The following is a 22289-nucleotide window of genomic DNA, read 5'->3' on the forward strand; positions in this document are numbered from 1 at the left end:
CCCTCACTTCTGCTTCATTCTGGAAATTGATAAGTCCAGCCATCGCTCATCAGCCACAGGACGTTCAGCGCCTTAATCGGAGCCGTGTCTTAACTCCAAGGCCAACAGCCAACACGGATAAAGCCTCCGGTTCGGTTGTTCTGTCCCTTCACCTATTCAATTCTATGCTTCCCGCCTTCCTCGGCAATGAACACCGGAAATCCCTCATTCACCGACAGTGCATCACAAACCACTTCGTTCCGCCTCACGTTGTCCAACCCTCTCCGTCTCTGGGCACCGCCGTCAAACCTCATTGACCCGCCAAGGGAACTGCCAATAGTGGCGATTCGTTTTGAATGACATTTGTTCCAACCAATAGCTGGAAAGAATGGGCCGGAACCGGGTATGTGGGATAGCCAATGGGTTTCTAGGGGGTGCTAAGGCGGGGTTAAATGTCATCGCGGGAAGTGTTTCCGGGTGGTGATAGGGTTTCTGGAATTATTTACATGGCGTATGCATAGACAAAACAAACATAAAATTCCTGTGGTTGCTGCTGTTGTTTAGAGGAATCTGAAACAAAAAAAAACAAATACTTTCGACAGTTAGGATGCGAAATGACCTGCTTCCCCGTAAGGTCCGCCGCCCTGCGTGAATAAATCTTCGCCGGGTCGTTGTTTTCTTCCAGTCATGTTCATGTTTTTATTCCTTCGGAAGCTTCGTTAGTCCCGCGGCCGCCACTTGTCGCCATGGTAAGAGAACGTTGTGCTGTTTAAATTTAACGATTTTCGGAATGTTGAATGTTGAATGTTGCTGCTCGTCAGCCGACACCGTCCTCGGTTTGGTAAAGCTCGGCTCCCTAATAGTTGCTTTGATTGGCTTCACTTCGGCTTTTTTAAAAAATGACGTCTGAATTGGTTGGGCCACAATTTTAATCGATTGAAAGATCCGTTTTTCCGAAAGGATGTTAGTTTTGTTAATCAATGATTTGAGGATAGTTCTCTTGGATAAATGGTTATTTTCGTACTCGTTTTGTCTACTATTAGAATTATTTTACAATGTACACGCACAGAATATCTCCCAATTTGCACCTCAGTTTTTCCTTTGGTACCTAAATGAAATACATGCGAAAATGAATTTCATGGAACACACCATCAGTGTGAACCGGTGAGTTAATTTACAGCTTTCACTGAATTGGAGTTAACGAGTACAAATTACAACGACAAATACTGTTGAATTCCCTTCGTAGAACTGTTTGATTCTCCTGATTAAGCTTTTTTCTAATATTGTGCTTAAAATGTCCGTGTTGTTCATTGGTTTCGTACAATTGTCAGTCTTCGACCGTATGTTATTACATTTTGAACTACTGTCGCACTATAATTGTGAAACTAAAGCCATTCTGTACCACTTCTAAACTTGTGAATGTGCCAATCATGTAGCCGGCAATAGTAGCAGGATTTCTTGGCACCAGTCGCACAGGTGTACAAAAATAGTCAATTGTTATAATCGTCTTGCTTATTTCACAGAATCGTTACAGCTCAGAAGGAAGCCGTTTAGCCCATAGTACTCCCTGTGCATGAGCGTTTCATTTAGTGCCATTCCTCTGGCTCTTACACATTCATCCTTTTCAAATAACAGTCTATGCCCCTTTTTGAATAACTCGATTGAACCTACGTCCACCAGACTCTCAGACAGTCCATTCCAGACCCCAACCACTCTCTGCATGATTTTTTTTTATCTCAACCACATTTTTTTTGCTTCTTTTGGCACTTGCATTAAATTTATGACCTCCTTTCAACAGTGGGAGCAGTTTCACCCCATTCTGTCCAGACTTCTGATGATATTGTGTAGCTATATCAAATCTACTCTCCCAAGAAATTTCACCAACGTTGTGATGAATAATTATATAAGATAATATATAGATGATAAAATGCATAAGAGGATGTGAAATGGTACTTTCTGGCCTTGTGGTCATCTTTTGTTTCCGATTGTTCAGTATGCTTTTGGTTGGGAGGGTGTAGAAATCATGGAAAAAGAAGTGGTATAAGTAGATAAAATTCAACCTGACATTATCATTTATTATTTATAATATTATAACATTTTAACTTCAGTTTTCTCTTACATGGAGTGAAGGGCTTATTTTGTGTATAAAAGTTGAACAGATTAGCTGTACATATATTGGAAGAATGAGGTGAGCTTATTAAAAAATAACATCGTGAAGGAATTGAATAAGGTGGATACAAGAGCATGTTTCCTCTTCTGAAGGAGACTGAAACCAGGGGACAAAATTTAAAAGCAACGGTTCTCATTTTTTTTTTTGGATGGCAAGGGAGTCATGGGTTGTGAGGTGCAAGCAAGAGATTGGAGCTGAATAGTTGAGCAGGCTCAAAGCAGCAGGAGTAGGCTATTTGGCCCTGTGATGATATAACACTTTTCAAAACAAGTTATTAGATCTATGTATACACTTATGGCAATGCAAGAGTTCAAGCTAGAAGTATTTTGAGCAATTTGAAATGTCTAAATTTAGATAATGGGTAATTGTCCAACAGAGTTGTAAGGGAAGTTCTACATTGATATTTGTTCACAGTGCTAAGATTACCTTTTCAAAAAATAGTTTGTGATCACAGTTCTGCTAAATATAGTGTGAATTGGCTATCAATGCCAAACTGATTCTGAAGCCAAGTGAGGCTGTCTGCTTCAGAGAAGCTCGCTCCACCTTTAATGGCCTAACTCTGGATTCAAATCATATTTACATTATCGTTGCAAAGTCTATTTGAAAGCATTAGTAGTTTTATTTCATCAGGTTGTGCTGCACTTCATTTTTTTTCTCTTTCTTTGTTTGGCTATTCCTTGTGTTATAATTTCTGAATTTATTAAATAGTGTTTTTTTTAATTTATTGTTCATTGTATACCTTGCATATTTGAACTAAAGTTGACAGATGGAGTGTTTAAAGTCCACCAGGATCAGCCAAAAGCGAAGGGTGAAATTAATGTGAACATTCACTTTCAGCAAACAGTTTAACAAGGGGAACATGAAGCAGTTGACTAAAATCAAATGTATTCATTGTAAACCGGAACATAACTGAAGTGAAAGTAATTGTTGGTTAGACAAAGAAATCATAGGAGCAAGGCTTTAGTAAATCAGTATAAAGGCTAAAACACAGTATTGCAACATGTGACGTGTGGGATTATAAAACTGCTACCAGTTTAATTTTGCTGGAAAATTTTAGAGTATAATGGCATTGGAAAGAAATGTTGCATATTGGATAAGAATGGAAAATATTGAGATATTTTGGAGAGAGAAGAAAGAAGTAGAATGACAATCTGGTTGAAGTTTGATTTCCAGTCTTGGGCTGACAAATGATGGAACATTTGTGCCACACAGTGCTAAGTAGTCAGCATTTCCAACAAGAGAGCATTTAACCATTGCCCCTTGACATTCAAGAGCATTGCCATTGCTTAAATGTCCATTATGAGCAGGGTTACCTTTGACCAGAAACTGAACTGGACTAGCTATCACAATCATGTGGCTCCAAAAGCTAGGAATCCTGTAGCAGCTAACTCTTCTTTGGACTCCCAAAGCCTGACTACCATCTACAAGAAGCAAGTTGAGAGAGTGATGGAATACTCTCACTTGCCTGGATGAGTATACAATACTCGACACCATCAGGACAATGCAACCTGCTTGATTGACACCGCATCCATAAACATTCACTCTCCCAACGTTGATGTTCAGTAGCAGCACTGTGGAAATTCACCAAGGTTCGTTAGGCAACATGTTCTATACTCATGTCCGTTACTATCTAGAATGATCGGTAAAGCAGATACACAGGAACATCATCGCCTGCAAGTTCCCCTCTAAGCCACTCATCATCTTGATTTTGAATATAATTGCTGTTTCATCAGTGTTGGGTCAAAATACTGTTGGCCCAATACCAAATGGACTGCTGTGGTTCAAGACAACTCCCTACCGTCTTCTCAGGGGCATCTAGCAATGGACAGTAAATGTTGGCCCAGCCAGTGGAGTCCAAATTCTATGAATGAATTTTTTAAAGTTCTACTTTTTTAAAAGTCTTTTCTGAAACCATACTACATATAACCATGTCGATGGGCTACATCCTATGTCTATTTTTCTCTTTTAGAATGCTTTAAATACAAAGGATCTCTGAATTTGTTGTTTGTCAGGGATAGGTGCACATGCTGCTGTCAGCAATCCATGGTATAGAAAATAGTAATATTCATTAAAATTCAGTCTTTTTTATATGTACATCTCCTACTTTTAAAAGAAAACCAATGGTACAAATAAATAAAATGAATCATGGATGCTGGAAATCAGAAACAAAAACAAAAACAGAAATTGCTGGAAAATCTGAGCAGGTCTGTGGAGAGAATGCAGAGTTAAAGCTTGGGGTCCAGTGACCCTTTAGAACTTCAGAAGGGTTCTGAAAAAAGTGTTGTTGTTGGACCCAAAACTTTAACTCTGATTTTTCTGCAATGGTACAAGTATTGCTTTGAGGTTGACAGAGAGGCTCAGTGTTAACCATTGAGAAAGATTGAATCAGACAGCAAATCCTAACAACTGCACGTGTGCAATTACTAAATGTGTCAGAATAAGTTGTGCCTTGTCTATTCACATTTAAGTGAATTTCTAACACTTAATTGTAAATGGACAAGTCTTTATTTACTGCCGATCATCCTCTTTAGCATTGAAAACTAGTAGTTATGAGTGTGTAGCCTAATTTCCTCAATTTAATTTTGAGACTTTTTGAAATAACCTTTATTTTTGCTATTACCTTTCCTGTTGTATCAATTGGATAAATATTGTATTCTAATTTAATTTGCATTAAATAATTCTCTCTTGGAAATTTTGTCTCCTAACTTTCACTGAAATTGGTACTGTAATGCTAAGATGTAGAAGATTTCAAATTATTATTTTGCAAAAGATTGTGTGAGATAGGAAGGCAAATGGAATTTTGTCCTTCATTGCTAAAGGGATTGAAATAAGAAGCAGAGAGGTTATGTTGCAGCTGTACAAGGTGCTGGTGAGGCCACACCTGGAGTACTGTGTGCAGTTTTGGTCTCCTTACTTGAGAAAGGATGTACTGGCACTGGAGGGGGTGCAAAGGAGGTTCACAAGTTTGATTTCGGAGTTGAGGGGGTTGGCTTATGAGGAGAGACTGAGTAGATTGGGATTATATTCATTGGAATTCAGAAGATTGATGGGGGATCTTATAGAAACATATAAAATTATGAAGGGAATAGATAAGATAGAAGTAGAGAGGATGTTTCCACTGGCAGGTGAAGCTAGGACAAGAGGGCTTAGCCTCAAGATTAGTGGGAGCAGATTTAGGACTGAACTGAGAAGGAATTTCTTCACCCAGAGGGTTGTTAATCTATGGAATTCCTTGCCCAGTGAAGTAGTTGACGCTACTTCAGTAAATGTTTTTTTAAAAAAAAAAAAGTAGATTTTTTTTGAACAATAAAGGAATTAAGGGATATGGTGAGAACACGGGTAAGTGGATCTGAGTCCACGAAAGGATCAGCCATGATCTTATTGAATGGCGGAGCAGGCTCGAAGGGCCAGACGGCCTACTCCTGCTCCTAGTTCTTATGTTCTTATTTTCAGTCATATTTCATGTTCTTGTTTTATGTCTATGTCCAGAATATTTTTACAGCAATGACAGTGCAAAATAGTATAATTGTTTTGGAATGTATGCAGGAACTTTTCTTACATTTTACAAGCGCAATTACAAGGTGAATAATGAATATGAAAATTTGCCAACATTGCCTCAGAATTACTGCTTCTTCTGTTTTCATTTTATAAAATCTCGATTTACATGACTACCAGCTACCAATCTGCAGCCTCCTTTTTAAGTATTTTAGTGTCCTCAACATGTTGAGTGCAGCTATTTAGATAAGTCTACAACTGTAAATTTATTACAGTTTTGTAATGTTATTTAACATCTGGGGAAGATCATGCTGCTGAAACCTTAGAGGAAGGTGATTCATCAGAAGGAGTAATTACAAGACAGTAATTTATTGAAAAGATTCAATTATCATGCGAAATGAGGGCTTCAGTGAGTACTAATATTATAGGGGACCATGAACACTGCGTAAGTTTCATATTTACATTTTTTTTTTTTGTCTTGAGTGAAGGAGAGGGATTAAAATTCAGTCCTAAATGTCGTGGTTTCTAAAGAGCTCTTGCAAGATTTGCAAGTCACTGTACAGATTTTGTATATTTTTTTAGATTAAAAGATTTTCTCATTCACTTTCTTTATCTTCTACCAACAGGAAGATTTCTCTCCCCTTTCATTAACCGATATATGCTTAGATTTCTTGAGGCTGAACTTGAATAAATTTTGTTGGGAGAGGACAGATGGCTCATTCTGTCTCAAGGAAGCGGTGGTGTTTCCGCAAGAACTGGCAGATCGTCTGCTTCAGAAAATGTCCTTGAATGGTAAGACATGTCAGCTTACTTTATCTCTAAATATGGAATTTAAAAATTCTCAACTGTAGACGTTTGAGTATATTGATATTTCACTCAATTGATTTTAAACTAGCTGTGGTTTCAGTGTAGTAACACCAGGATAAACTTAGTCAAACATAAGACATCTAGAATAATGTTAAATGCTTGCTTTACCCTCTGGATGATACGGGCACCTTGGGATTAGGGAGTTAAAAGATGTTTGCACAGACCTCTGAAAATAAATGGGTGGTGATTCTATTGAGATTCAGTAATAATTGATACCACTGTGGTTGGATAAATGTTTCATCAGGAATAAGTTATTTTTATTTTTCCTTTTGTAAGCACACCAGCTGGAGCTCAGGTGAGAGCCTAGTTTTAATGGACAATGCATAAATCAGCTTCTAGATGTGGACTTGATCCATTGCTTTTAATTTTAGATAACTATTTTGTTATTGTTTTGCCCTAGTACATCCTTATTGTTCATGCTTGTGTTTTTTTTTGTGCTTCTCACGAAGGTAAAATACCAAAAGTGAAATGCTAAAACACAGTCCTGTACATTTATTGAACCATCATTTAAAAATAGTCTCCGAGTTTAGGTTCGTAAACCAGACAATGGTATGCATTGCAAAAGCAAAGGGACTGAAGTTTGCTGGGGAGAGTAATGCTGTGGGGTGGGGGGCGGTGTGTGGAAAATGCTTATGCTCTTGCTAATCCAATTTAACAGAATATTTAGCATGAGGATCTGAAATAGACCTATCTTCAACTGCTGGTATTCAAGAAAGTTGGAGAGGATGAAGAGAACTAAAGATAAATGAACCTGATATCAGTTTTCAGAAAATGTAGAGATCTATTATTAAAGAAATCTTAACATGTTAACAAGAAATCGGAGACCTGTTGGATAGTCAACATAAATTTATGAAAGGAAATCATATTTGACAAATTGAGTTTTATGAGGATGTGAATAGTAGGATATACAAAGGTGAGCCAGTAGAGGTAGTGTATTTGGAGCTCCAAATGGCCTTCAGTAAAGTGCCACATAGTACATTAAATAAGAAAAGGGCTAGTGCATTTGGAATAATATATAACAGTATCAATGGAATGCAGGTTAATACACAACAGATCAGGTAGCTGAAATGGGAAATTTTCAGTTTGACACAAGTGTACATCAGTAGTGGAGGGTGTGAATGCTTGTGAATATAGTGCTGGTCAAGTGGGCTGCTTTTGCCCTGTATGATGTGGAACTTCTTGAGCTTCGGTACTGTACTCATCCAGTCAAATGGCAGGTACTCCGTCACACTCCGTACTTGTGCCTAATAGAAATGGGACAGGAAACGGGGGGGAGAAAAAGCAAAGAATTGTGCGTGCTAAAAATCAGAAACAAAAAAGAAATAAAAACTCAGCATCCGTGGAGAGAAATCAGCTAACGTTTTGCATCCAGTGACCCTTCTTCAGAACTGATGGTAACTAGGAAAAGGTTGGTAATTATGTTGAAGATAGGAGAGAGTTAGAGAGAAAAACAATTGGACAGACAAAGGAGTTGGTAAAGATCAGTCTGGGGGAAGGAATAGCTGCTAATGGGTTGTGTGTGCTTTCAGTGATGACAAGGCCTGGTGTTTGGGGATGTGGGAGAAGATGCCTCAAGCCTTAAAATTGTTGAACTTGATATCAAGTCCAGAAGGTTGCAGAGTTCCCAAGAAGAAAACAAGACACTGTTCTTCCATGTTAGGCTAAGCTTCACTGCAGCAAGCCTGAGACCAAGGCTTTGGCCAGGGAACATAGTACTGTGTTGAAGTGGCAGGCAACTGGAAGCTCGGTCTTTTTTGCAGACAGAATGTAGGTGTTCTGCAAAATGTTCACTCAGTCTGTGCTTCATTTCCCCAACGTAGAAGAGACCACATTGTGAACAGCAAATACAGTAGACTAGATTGAGTGAAGTGACTGTAAAGCGGTACTTCACCTGGAAGGTGTGTTTGGGGCCTTGGATAGTGAGGAGGGAGGTAGTAAACAGGCAGGTATTACACATTCTGTGATTGTGAGGGAATGTGCTATCGGGATGTGTTGGGAGTGAAAGCTGAATGGACCAGGGTGTTCTGGAGGGAATGGTCTTTGCGGGAGACTGAGAGGAGGGGAATGTGTATCTGGTGGTGGCATCCTGCTGAAAGTAGCAGAAATGGTGGCTAATGATCCTATGGATTTGGATGCTACTGCAGTGGTTGGTGAGGACAAGGAGAACCCTATCGCTGGTGGAGGGAAGAGATGGGGTGAGGGCTGAAGTGTGGGAGATGGTTTGGACCCGGCTGAGGGCCTTGTCAATGATGGTGCTACAAAATCCTTGCTTGAGGAAGGAGGTGGACAACTTGGAGGTTCCCTTGTCGAAGTTGGCATCTTCAGACCAGATGAGATGGAGGAACTGGGAGAATGGAATAGAGTCATTACAGGAAGTAGTTTGTAACGATATGTAATCACGGTAACTGTGGGAGTTGGTGGATTTGTAGAGGAGTCCGCAATGGGACCAGGTATAGGTGAGAAGGGAGTGCAGTTTTAAAGTGAAATGGATAAACGTTTCAATTCCAGTTGAGAGAGAGAAGCAGCACTGCCGATATCATCAATATATCGGAGAAAGAGTTGTGGGTGGAGATTGGAGTAGGACTGGTCCAAAGAAGGATTGTTCCAAGTACCCCAGAAAGGCAAGCATAACAGGGGCCCATGTGGGTACCCATGGCCACATGTTTGACCAGAAGAAAGTGAGTGGAGTTAACAGAAGGTAAACAGGAGGCTGGAAGAACATAGCAAGTCAGGCAGCATCTGAAGGCAAGGAGAAGTCAACATTTCGGGTATTACCCTTCTTCAGGACTGGATGTGGGGGTAGGGGGAGCTGCAGATAAAGGTGCGGGAGGCAGATAGTGGAATGGTGGTGATGGGTGGACACTGGTAGTAGGTATGACTTAGTTGGTCGATGGGAGGGATGAACCTGGTTGGTGGCTGGAAGGTAGAGTCAGAAGGTGAAATGGAAGGGACATGGTGGGGCTGGAAAGGAAGTCAGGGAGACGGGTGTGAAGGTTATTTGAAATTAGAGAGCTTAGTGTTGAGTCCTCTGGGCTGTAAGGTGCTCAGGTGGAAGATAAGATGTTGTTCTTCAAATTTGCGTTCTGAGCCACCCATGTTCTCATGTTCTTAAAAGTATTGATAAGATGTTGATATGGCACAGTATTACGTAAAAGAAGAATGACTGCAGAATTCCAAGGTGTAGAGGGGTCTAGGTAATCTAATGTGTGAATCGCAACAAGTTAGATGTGGTAGTAATTAAGGCGAATAGAATGCTATCCTTTATTATGGGAGGATCTGCACAAAAAGTAAGGATGTTAGGCAGACCATTTGTGAAATCACATCTCCAATACTGTGTGGCTTGGTCTCCTTTATTTAAGGGTGGATGCAAGTATGTTGGAGATAGCTCAGTGGAGGTTTACTAGATTGATATCTGAAGAAATGGGTTGCCTTGTGAGATAGGTTGGCAGGCTGGGCTTGTTTCCACTGCACATTAGAAAAATGAGGGGTGACTTAATTGAAGTGTATAAGATTCTCTAGATGTGGTGGACATGGAAAAAATGTTTCCTCAGGGTGAATCCAGAGCCAGGGGATAATATTTTTAAAATTTAAGGATACTTTCGTAGGTCCAAGATAGAACTTCATTTTTTTCTGAAGGTTGTGGGACATTGTAACCCTCTTTCTTAGAAAGCACCGGAGATGGGGTAAGTGAATATCTTTAAGGTGGAGAAGGTTACTGAGAGCAGATGGGAGTGTGGTAGTCTAAACTCAAACTGGCTGGCCATGATTTTATTGAATTACGGAGCAGACTTGAAGGTTGACTTCTGCTCCTAATTTTTATGTTCATTTGTCCCGCTGCAGCAAGCACTGGATAAGGTTCCATGTAAGAGATGTGCATTTCTGCATTGCAATTAGTTGCAGTGATAATTTGCTACTCTAGTTGTTTGACATACTAAAGTTTGATTGCGAAGATGTGCATACCTACCATAGGTTAAACTACTTGTACTTTTAATTCCTCAACCCCTTCTGAGTAGCCGACATATCAGAACAGTTGGATGGGATGTGAGGGAAGAGGGCAAAAGAATGTGTGGTTGGTTTAGAGGAAAAAGGCATTTAGGCATGAGCCTGATGGCAGTTCAGAATAACAGTTTCTGTCAATCAATCAATCAAGGACCAATCAATGTACTTCTTCTTCTGTCTTCAGATATTTATTTTTATCCTCCAATCCCACCTGACTAGGAAAAGCATCTAAGACCTAAATTTCTCCTCCAAATTTGTGCAACATGTAGTCTATAAAAGCAGTATGAATGGGTGAAGTTTTGTTCCATTTCTCTAGAGTCAGCTGCTTAGCCTTTTTTTTTAAAACTCTAAAATCTCACCCAGGAGACTTATGCTGAAGTCATCCTGGTTCATTTTGGTGCTGATTCTGAGCACTTGATAAGGATAGATTGCAATAGCAAATGGTTATATTGTTTGCAGATAGTATAGACCTATGTGTAGTGATTAATGGTATTCATGATCAGTGCTTCTTTATAACAATTAACGTACACTTGAAAGTATTGTGTACCAATCTTTCTATTTGTTGCATCTATTGTTTTAACTGTACCTTCACAACAGCGAATTAATAATGGTACCATTGAGAGAAATGGTAATGTCAGTGAGGAATGGTTAACAAAATAGAAGGAAGCTTCCAAAGGGAGCTTCTTCCAGTCTAAGACAGTACATGTGTAAGATGTTAAATTTGAAATAAATCATCTTTGGATTTGCTGGAAGTATTCAACAAGTCATCCCGTTTGTGTTAAATTATGAAATACTGCCTTAGAGCAAAATTGAGTACCCTTAACATGGCTGTCAGGAAAATCTGTCTACAGCAGTAAACCACACAGAATTGGCATTTGTATCGCCCAATTTTCCCGTCAGCTAACTTGTTGGAAATTTTTCCATTTCTCACAATGTAGCCAAGGACACTTATTTGAGTCAGGGATTTTCCAACAATGTTCAATTACCTGTCCTGTGCAAGATGTATATATTGGATTCCATCAATGTTCCCCTTCTTAGACATTGAGCGAAACATATTTGCTAAACTTAACGTTTACTAATGACTACCTCTCTCTTTTTTTCTATTCCCACAACAGGTGTGCTTAATGAAAAGACTGTGGGAATTTTCCGTAGGAATGACCTGCTGCGCTTGAAACGTGCTTGTATTCGAAATGCTAAACTATCAGCAGTTGCATTCAGAAAAGCGTTCTGCCATCACAAGCTTATTGATCTGGATGCTTCTGGTGTAAATGCAGACATCACGATAACCGACATCGTAAATGCACTAGTCACAAACAAATGGAATCAACAGTACCTGCAGTGTCTTATGTTGAATTCATTAACGTTGTCTCTGGAAGACCCTTATGAGCGATGTTTCAGCCAGTTAACTGGCCTGCGTGTTTTAAGTGTTACCAACGTTCTCTTCTATAATGATGATCTCAGAGATGTTGCCTCTCTTCCAAGGTTAGAAAGTTTAGACATTTCAAATACTTCTGTCACGGACATCACACCACTTCTGACCTGTAAGGACAGGCTAAAATCCTTGACCATGCACCACCTCAAATGCCTGAAGATGACAACTACGCAGATTTTGGAAATCATTAAGGAACTGGCACTCCTGCAACATCTAGACATTTCTGACGATAAGCAGTTTACTTCGGACATTGCACTTCGTTTACTAGAACTGCCCAACATTCTACCTAATCTCCGATCCTTGGATATTTCAGGCAGGAAACACATCACCGATAAAGCCGTTCAGGCGTTCGTACAGCATCGGCCTACAATGCAATTCATGGGCTTGCTTGCTACTGATGCCGGCTATTCTGACTTCCTTTCTGGAGAAGGGAGCTTAAAGGTTGGTTTTCCTTAATTTTTCATTAGTTTTAGAATTCTGACTATGAGGACTTTGTCTCCATGCTCCACTCTGGTGGTTAAACTACGATTTACAAGGTTTTTGTGGCAAATATTTTTGCAGATTTTTTTTTTTAAGAAGCCTTCATTTTGTAGTATTTGTCGGATTGTTATATAATAAACAATACTATCATAATCGGAATCATCAGTAAGCTTAGTATTAAATCTGACATAGCAAGAAATTGATTTGTGAGGAAAAACAAAGAAGGGTCCTGACCCGAAACGTCAACTTTCCTGCTCCTCTGATGCTGCCTGGCCTACTGTGTTGTTCTAGCTCCACACTTATCTCTGACTCCAGCATCGGCAGTTCTTACTATCTTTGAATCACTTTTTGAACATGGCATCTGGATTAGATGTTCCAGTACATTAAATTTTTATTAAAATTATTATTATTATTTTTTTTTGAAAGGAAAGATTAGACTGGTTGGATTTGTATCTATTGGCGTTTAGAAGAATGACAGATGATCTTGTTAAAATAAGAACCTCGGGGGACTTTACCTGGTGGATTCTGAAAGAATGGTTCTACACTCTCTCAAGGGGAAAACAGAGGATGTAGCTTATAACTCTGTGAGGGGGGGTGGGCGGAGTTAGAAAAAATAGTTTTTCACTGAACAGGTAGTTAGGGTATGGAATGCACTGCTTGGAAATGTGGTAGAAGCAGGTTCAGTTGAGGCATTCAAGAAGGCTTGGGATGATTTGGATAGAAATGGTGCACAGGAATATGGGGGGAAAAGACAGAAGATTTGGTTCTAGCAACTGGTGCCAGTGCAGGCATGATGGGCTGAATGGGTCCAGCAATTTTGAAGATGCAATTTTGTGGTGCAAAGGAGAGCAAAATTTGCACTAATGTATTTAGGTGATCAACATTCCATGTCTACATATTTGACATCAGCTGGCTGTTTGTCAGTAGTACCCTTTTTATGTTCACTATCTGGTTTCTTAGCATTGGTAGATGCTGATGGTTTTTCACATTCAAACCTACCTTTCTGTAGGGAACTACAGTGCTGTGACGTCTAACATAGGTGGGGCAAGGAGAAAGGTCTCTAATCCACCACAGCTGAAACTGGAATCAAACCATGTTGTTGCCACCAGTATGATCCACTTCAGCCATCTGCATCCAAGGAATATTTAATTGCTGTGGCAGCATAAGACTTTTGCTGGATGGAGTAAAGGATCCAATTTTGTTCCACAATATGACTGACCAGCAATTTCATGTGCTCATACAACTTGCCAACGGCATGTTAAGGATTTATAAGTCGATTCTCAACCTGTTTGGCCATGTTATAAGCACATCTTCCCTGCCCAAAAGCCCTAGAGAGTGGTTTGAACCTGGAGCATCCGCCTCTGAGGCAGGGGTGCTCTTTGCTCTCTGACATTGCAGCAATGTAAATTCACTGGGATTTGAAGTCACTGGAGGTATTTGGCAGATATTCTGGCTCCAAAGTTCTCTTGTTCTTCCTGCCTTCACAAAAATAAGGTAGTGTGAGTGCTGAGGAATTGAACAATTTTCATTTTTATAGGCTGTATTAAGCCTACGTTTTGAGTGGATTGGTTCACTGTAAATTTTCTAGTATCGTGTCTAAATGAAATAGTTCTTTTAATGTACTTGTGCAGCTCAAGCATGAATTTTTATCATCGTATATAATTTTTGTGGCCTTTGGAGGAAAGTCATGTTAAAAATTCCACATGACTGATTTGTGTTGTTTGGTATGTAGGCCATGGATTCCACAGACTAGTACATCACATTTAAATAGCATATTCCTTCAGCTGTATACAATATTGTCTGTACTCTATCAGCCCATTCTTGCAAACTTCTGAACAGTGCCTAGATGTGTTTCATAACTAGACCACATTGCTACATAATCCCAAGTGTGTGAAGCATTATGCTGACAACCAATTTAAAATTGTCAGTCAGGGTTTCAATTTGGTGCATTTGTGTGTACTGGATGCTACGCAAATTAATATACAGGGCTTTTTACAGACAAAACATAGACACATGCTGTGTCTAAAACAAAATGGTGATAACTGTTCTGTGGTTCACTACTTGGGACAATGTCTAACCAATCTGAGTCACTTTTATTTAAAATTTAAATAATTCTTGGTGGTTAACAGTCAGTCATCATTAACTGGGGCATTCTCCATGGTGCTACCTTTTTTTTTTAAAATCAGAGTCCACTTGCCAACTGACATTCTCCTTTCACACAGTATAAACATTGTTTTCTTTTTGCTGTTGAAGTTCCTGTGAAGTGCTGAGTGCAGGATAAAAAGTAGCGAAAGAATGCTTTTCTTAGCAATATTAAATTTTACTTTTTGATTGTGGCTTTCCCATCCAAGACCCATTATTATTAATATTGTTAATATAATTGTATGTAGGTGGAAAAATGAACTTCTGATATGTTTCCGTTAGAGTTGTTTTACTGGATTTTTGGCTTGCAAGCACATTCTTTATACAAATGGGCATTGCTAAATACTTAAGTCTATGCATATTTATTATCGTTAGAAACAATTGCTGTTTGTGTTCTAGATAGCCTTTACAATAACCATCTCAATTGCAATTGGAAGATGAACTTGGGATTAAATAATAGTCCATAGATGAAATAAATCTATTTAACCTGAGACAGTGGTCAGGAAGGAGGATAGAATTGGTGGGCACAGCTTTGGATGACGACAACAGCACATTCAAGGGCTTAGATTTGAAGATCCTTTCTAGTTTGATCTGGGGAGCAAAATAATATTTCTTCAGAAAATATATACTTTGCAGAATTTTTTGAAGCACTTTATTTGTTTTAAGAGGGATTTTTTGAAAGTTCATCTTTTTTTAACAAGTGTGGTTCATGCATATGGACAGATGGAATGGCAGTTTTTAAAATTGACCAGCTTTTTAATGGTTGTAGTAAGTAGTGCAACTTCGACTTTAACTGGTAAGCCTCAACTTTTGCTGTTTTAATGGGCAGCAGGTTTGAAGGGCACCAATCCTTACTTGTGCTTTTATTTCTTGCGTTTAAATCATTCCCTTTGAAGATTTTTTTCATTATATGCAGCTGTTTTGATAACAATGTTAGGTATCTTGACAGTCTGTTAATACAGAGAGAATAAGCTCCAGTATGATTGCTGTTACTACAGAATTTAAGCATGGCTGGGGAAGAAAGAAAAGTTATTACAGAAATTTGTTTTTGTTCTTTTATAATATCTTTATCCTTGATTATTGTGTGTGAAAGGTTTCAGGTGAAGCAAATGAAATACAGATTTCTGAAGCTCTTCGTCGATACAGTGAAAGGGCCTTTTTTGTAAGAGAAGCGTTATTTCATCTTTTCAGTCTGACTCACAGTATGGAAAAACCACAGCCTGAACTACTGAAGGTAAATTTTACATTTAAACCAACTCTGGATACTGTAATTTTTCCTGTAGATGTATGATACCTATTTAAATGGCCTAGAAGCCAATCATTAATTATCTTGTACTTGTGCAATACAAGACCCCATTATAATTGAATGATATATTATTTCCTCATCGCTAAGAGTGGTGATGCAGATCACGTGGCACACATAAAAGAAATGGAAAGTTGGATTCCATAAGCTTTGGAGAGAATTCCTGCATCTTCCTGTGGTTCAAAATCCATACTTACTAGCCAATGTGGTGCTAATAGCAAAGCAGAATTCATTCTACCAGATTCATGGCAGTAGTTTTCAATTGACTGTGTTTGTGTAGGTTTCCTTTTGCTGAAAGTGCCTTGTATTGTTAATGGGCCACGTTCTTCGAATGGAAAAAAAATCTTAAATCTCTGCCATTAAAAGCAAAGAACAGAATTGGCATTACCTAATGCCAGCCTGTATGATAAATTTCCTCCATTCTCACAGTAAGACAGTATTCCAAACCCTGATTTATAAAAATGACTTTTTAAGCATTTGATTCTGGAATGCAGACAACACAAGAAAGGGTAATTTTAAAAAAAGGATCGGCTAGCTGCTGACCCTGGCATCTCCATCTGTGCTCTTAGTGGACCAATATGTTTATTGCCATTACAGATGTCTATACATCCTGGTACATAATGTACTGGTTCTTTTATCAGTTGAGTTTATAAACCCTCCAGACAATACTGCTGGAAAGGAAATTTGGAAGGCAAGGTACTTTTAAAGTATTCCAAGCAGGAAATTGCACAGTGCTTTTGGTGGGGGGAGGGGATGGTGCAGGGAGAGAGTTTTTTAAAATAAATCATCCTGACCTCCCCATGTATAAAGAATTTGGTCATTGTTACAGTTTATGGTATATTTTTGTTCTTATTTTTAGCTTGTGGTCATGGGAATGAAAAACCATTCCACAAACCTGCCAGTTCAGCTCGCTGCTAGTGCATGTGTATTCAATTTGACAAAGCAGGATTTAGCAGGTGGAATGCCTGTGCGCCTTTTGACAGAAGTGACTCGTCTCTTACTGAAAGCCATGGAACACTTTCCCAACCATCAACAGGTAAGTGTTGGAGATGGAATATAACACAGGCTAATAATTCGGCATTACTTCACATTTGCATGCAGTCAGCTGTTTCAAGTTTTGCCTTATGTTAATTCAACCAAAGCAAATATTGCTTCAGCTTAACAACTGGCAAGTTAGAGTGTAGACTATTGACCACCAAATTTAAAAAAAAAAAAGTCTCTTCCACAAAATGTTGGCTTGTCCAACTTAATTGATACATCGAGTTTGAATATGGAATATACTTGCTGAACAGAATGTCCGCCGTGAAGAAACCACTTATTGGGGAATGTCTTAAATTCATTCCTGGCTATGTCAAGCCTGACTTGTATTTAATCATTCTTTGAACAGTGTTAAAACAGAAAATTTGTTTTGTTAATATTTGTGAAAATGGAATTTTTCTTTTCTTTTCCATTGCTGCAGTTTTACCATAGTTCTCTCTACAAAATCGTACTGTTTGTAGAGAGAAAGCATTTACTCCTTAGGTCAGTGACTTTTCATAGTTGGTCAGGAGTTTTAATGAAAAGTTGTAGACAGATGTTGCTGAACTAGCTGAATATTTCCAGAATTTTCTTCCTTTTTTAGCTTGATTTCTAGCAACACCATTTGCACCCTTGGTTTAGACTCCATCCTTGTGCAAATTGAAGAACTAGTGTTAGGATTAATACAGTCAAATATATTTATTGTCTTTCTGCTCTTCACTTATTTGCTTCAAGCTTGTTTTTGGTTCTTTTGAAGGACTGCTGCTGCATATCTCACTCATGGGTATCTCGCTAAACTCTCCTCACTAACTACCGGCCTTGTGTCTATTCTATCCCTTGTGCCCATTTCTGTCTTCATGTTACCACATGCTATTCCAGGAGCTATTCAACACTCCCCTGATATCTATCTGCGTCTCTTGTGCCTGAGCCATCTTTGAAAGGCCCCTGTGCACATGGGCAAGTGTTGGCAGCATCATGACACAATACAACAACCAAAAGCCATGATGACTGACACTCCCTTGCATGTACAACCCTGTTCTCTCACCCTGGTTGATGTTTAACGTCCATACCATACACTTTACCTGCTCATAGCTATATCCTGTCTTAACACCCTTAGAATGATGCTGTGCACTTTATCCAGAGTGTTCCAGTGGCTGAGAAGCTGCAGTAGAGGATGGCCTCCCAGTCCTGCAGCCCTCAGGTCCCACTCCAACGACTAGCAAAGATCTGCCACGCTGTTTCAAGATATACTGAGCTTGTGTCAGTCTTGCATCTACGTTATCCCAAGGAAGTGAAGTAGGGGCCAAGAAACACACTTTCCTCTACTACTTCTGAGCTTCTTCTGGCTGTTAGCCATGTCCTCCTGCATCCATCTCCATCTTCTTATGTTATCAGTCAGTGACCAAAATGTCACCAGTGGCAGGGTGCAGGACTCTTAGTGCAAATGACCAGCAGTGGAAACAGAAGGAGCAAAAGGGTCTTTTGGATCTCCGAAGACTCATCATTTCCTGCAGATGACGGCTGAGGATACGCCTCTATTCAGTGAGACATGATGCATCCTGATAATGAGGCTCACGTCTCCACCATCTGTTCACTCAGTATGTGCAGCAACTTGGTGAAGATGCTGCATAGGTGAATGATCAACCAGCGCCCTCTGGAAGTGAGTGCCTGCAATGCTCAGACTCTTCCTATCTCACACTCGCATCAAGTGCTCAAATTCTCACTGCGTTCTGTACACACCATCATTACACTTGCATAACGACAGATGCATTGATGTGTGGTTCACACAAGACCCTTTGAAGTTGCACAGGTAATGGTATCCTCTTCAGCCATTATATCATTACAACCACTGCCTCCTCCTCCTGCCATTCCACACAGTCCCATTAACATTTGCTTGCCTGTTGATGCAAGAATAGGCAGAGATGATCATATTGTATAATTGGTTCAGAAAAAATATCTTGCTTCTGTCATGCCCATTGATCAAGTCAGGATTGTGCCTGTAGAGATTGACAGTCTGAGCAGGAGAGGGAAAATCATAGCTCAATTGAGTATTAGAGACATTCCATGATGTATCTTGTCATTTTCATTTTACTGTGCACCTTAGCCAGTCACTGTCTCCTCTTTCAGTTTTTCGGGGCACAATGTATTCCTTCTTACTATTGTTTGAAAGACATTTACAAGTCATCTTGCATTTGCCAAGCACAGTACTCCAGTAATCGAAATGTTCACATAAACTGTAAATGTTCAACAAGAAGTGGAGTGTTTCAGGATTAATTATAGTACCAAAACACATTGCTCCCTTCATGTTGAAGTGTCACGGAAGAGACTACATAACTGGGACAGACTCATCCTGGAAAGGAAGATATCCTCTACAATGTTTTTTAAGTCATTAAATCATAGAATCTAGTCATAGACTCCCTACAATGCAGAAAGAGTATCCTACCCAGAACTCTACATCCCTGGACACTACAGGGCAATTTAGTGTGGCCAATCCACTTAACTTGCTGTGGTCTTTTGACTTTCCAAAATTTATTTCAAATGCCTATTATTGGCAAAGGAATTTTAATGTTAAGTATCTAATCAAGTTTCATTTTCATTGACTGAAAAATATTTTCACAAGATAAATTTTGAAGTACATTCTTGTTTTAGCTTCAGAAGAATTGTCTGTTGTCCCTCTGCAGTGACCGTATCCTCCAAGATGTCCCATTTAACAGGTGAGTAATCTCGTCAAATGCTATTTTACTTTTTGTTTTGTGCAAAAAAGGCATTGTCACATGTTTTGTTAATTAATTTTGCTAACAGGTTATTAGATCAGTTTGATTTCTGTTTAATTGTATATCAAGATCCAAGTGAAGATTCTACTAAATCTGAGTAGGATTGTCTCCTCCTTTTACAGTTTCTGTTCAGCCTTTTTTTCAATCACTTGTGGGATGTAGGCATTGGTGGCTGGCTGGCTGGCATTCATTGCCAATATTTAAGTTGCCTTTGAGGTGGTGTTGGGCTGCCTTCTGGAATAGCTGCAGCCGATGTGCTGCAGTATACTTAGAGGGAATTCTCAGATTCTGACCAAGGAGCAGTGACTCTATTTCCAAGTCAGGATGGTGAATGACTTTGGGGGTGTTGAAATTTGCAGGTGATGGTGTTCCCGTATATCTGCTGCCATTGCTGTTCTAGATGGGTACGGTCATGAGCTTGGAAAGTGGTATTTAAGGCTGTTAGACAAGTTTCTGATCTTGTAGATCATATAAACTGTTACTGAGTGTCAGTGGTGGAGGGAGTGGACACTTGTGGATGTGGTGCTAATCAAGCAGGTTACTTTGTCCTGGTTGGTGTCAGGCTTCTTGAGAGTTGTTGGAGCTGCACACATCCAGGCAAAAGAGGGGACTCGTGCCTTTATCGATGGTGCATAGGCTTTGGAGTCAGGAGGTGAGTTACTAGCATTACTCCTAGCTTCTGACTTGCTTTTGTAATCACTGTATTTAGATCGTGAGTCCAGTTGAGTTTTCTCCCCCAGGAAGTTGCTAGTGGGTAATTTAGTGATTTGTGCCCTCTGTTTCTCGCTCCTTCCACCAATTAGATGATTTCTCACTATCTATTCTGCCCAGACTCCCCATGATATTGACTACCTCTATCGAATTGCTCCTCGATCATCTCTTTTCTCCAAGGAGAACAATCCAACTGTTTAAAATTTTTCCATGTAATTGAAGTTTCTCAACCTTGGAATCACTTATGACTTTTCTGCATCCTCTTAATAACTCCATAATGACAGAAGGTTAGGTGGCGTTGTAGTCGGTGTAGATGACAGCAAATTTGGGGAAGAGATTTTGACAGACTAAGTGAATGGGCAAAACTGTGGCAGATGGAGTTAAGTATAGGCAAGTGTGAAGTTAGTCATTTTGGACTGAAAAATGATAGATCAGGATACTTCCTGGGTGGTGTGAAGTGAATGTTGATAGAGACTTGAGGGTTCAGGTGTGTACACCTTTATTTTCCACACTGGTTTGTGACATTTTCATCAAGAAAACTAGTGGAATGCTGGCTTTTATTTCTGGAGGACTAAAGTACAATGATGCAGAAGTTTTTAGCTGCAGCTGTACAAAACCCTGATTAAACCCCACTTGGAGTCCTGTGAACAGATCTGGGCACTGCACCTTAGGAAGGATATATTGACATTGGAGTGAGTATAACTTAGATTTACAGGATTGATACCAGGACTTCAGGAGTTAGGTTATGAGGAGAGATTATACAAATTAGGCTTGTTTTCTCTCGAGTTTAGAAAGTTAAGGAGTAATCTGATTGAAGTTATTAACAGGAAAAGACAGGGTTGATAAATTATTTCCATGGTTGGGGATTCTAGAACTTGGGGACATACTGTTCAGGAGAGGTGTTAAGAAGCGCTTCTGTGCACAAAGGGTGATAGACATTTGAAATTTTCTTCCACTAACAGCAGTGGATGCTGGATCAGTTCTTAACATTAAACCTGAGACAGATAAAGTCTTTTGCAAATAGCCAAAGGCAGAAATGTGGAGTTGGGCTACTGATCAATCATGATGTCATTTGAACAGTGTAACAGGTTTGAGGGGCTGAAAGACGTACTCTTTTCCATATGTTCAACATTCTTCCTCAAATGTGGTGAACAAAACTGAAGGCATTATTTGAGTGGAGGTTGAACAAGTATTCTGTACAGATTTATTGTAACTATTAATGTCACGACATTAATTATTCCGTCATTCTGTCAAAATAAAATAAAAATCATGTTGTCCATGTACATGGCAGAAATAAAGTAGTCTAAGATTTAAGTGCTGAATATATTATTGCTGAGAGTTACGTGACATTTTTGTAAATCATATCTATGAGATAAAGTTACTAACTTTACCTTTTGTTTTGCTACTTGGGTGAGAGAGACCATAACATAATAAGTAGGAGCAAGACGAGGCTGTTTGATCCTTTTAAGCATATTCTGCTACTCACTAAGATCATGGCTGATTCGATTGTGGTCTTATCTCCATGTTCCCGTTTGCCCTCCACAATCCTAACCTCTTACTTGCCGATCAAAACTGTAACTTTTTGGCCATTAAATGTGTTCAGTTGCTGCCACTCTTTGAAGACCTTCTGAGAGAAGAAATTCCTCATCTCATTTATAAATGAGACACTCCTTATTTTGAAAATGCCCCCTAGTTCTGGATGCCTCCATGATGGGAAATATCCTCCTGCATCGACCCGCTCATTCTTCTTCTAAACTTGAATGACTATAGACTGTATCTCTTTAACCTTTCTTCATACAGCAGCCTCTTCACCCTTGCAATCTTCTTTTGAAATGCAGATGTATCCCATATTGAGCAAGGAGATTAAGATTATATGAAATACTGCAGATGCAATTTCGCTGTTTTTCTTTTTACCCTGTA

The 22289-nt window shown here is 39.3% G+C and overlaps 2 protein-coding genes across 2 annotated transcripts in view; one reads left to right on the forward strand and one right to left on the reverse strand.

Moving 5' to 3' along the window:
- Positions 1-326, reverse strand: part of LOC109912611 (cytochrome c oxidase assembly factor 7) — a 56161-nt gene extending 55835 nt beyond the window's left edge. Inside the window, exon 1 of the mRNA XM_020512040.2 lies at positions 1-326. Coding sequence (XP_020367629.1) covers positions 1-43 — 43 coding nt within the window. The 5' untranslated portion in view covers positions 44-326.
- A 105-nt stretch (positions 327-431) lies between these two features.
- Positions 432-19602, forward strand: zyg11 (zyg-11 family member, cell cycle regulator). Its single transcript, XM_020512041.2, has 6 exons — positions 432-728; positions 6271-6436; positions 11626-12383; positions 15658-15798; positions 16727-16903; positions 19534-19602. The coding sequence occupies exons 1-6, from the start codon at positions 726-728 to the stop codon at positions 19600-19602; spliced, it is 1314 nt and encodes a 437-aa protein (XP_020367630.2). The 5' UTR covers positions 432-725.
- Positions 19603-22289: the final 2687 nt, after the last annotated feature.

The sequence above is a fragment of the Rhincodon typus genome, chromosome 10, assembly GCF_021869965.1.
Source record: "Rhincodon typus isolate 14 chromosome 10, sRhiTyp1.1, whole genome shotgun sequence".
NCBI classification, from domain to species: Eukaryota; Metazoa; Chordata; class Chondrichthyes; order Orectolobiformes; family Rhincodontidae; genus Rhincodon; species Rhincodon typus.

Coding starts and splice junctions, on each gene's coding strand:
- zyg11 (XM_020512041.2), top strand. Junction 12,384..15,657: donor CTGGAGAAGGGAGCTTAAAG/GTTGGTTTTCCT, acceptor TGTGTGTGAAAG/GTTTCAGGTGAAGCAAATGA. Junction 16,904..19,533: donor ACTTTCCCAACCATCAACAG/GTAAGTGTTGGA, acceptor TTCTTGTTTTAG/CTTCAGAAGAATTGTCTGTT.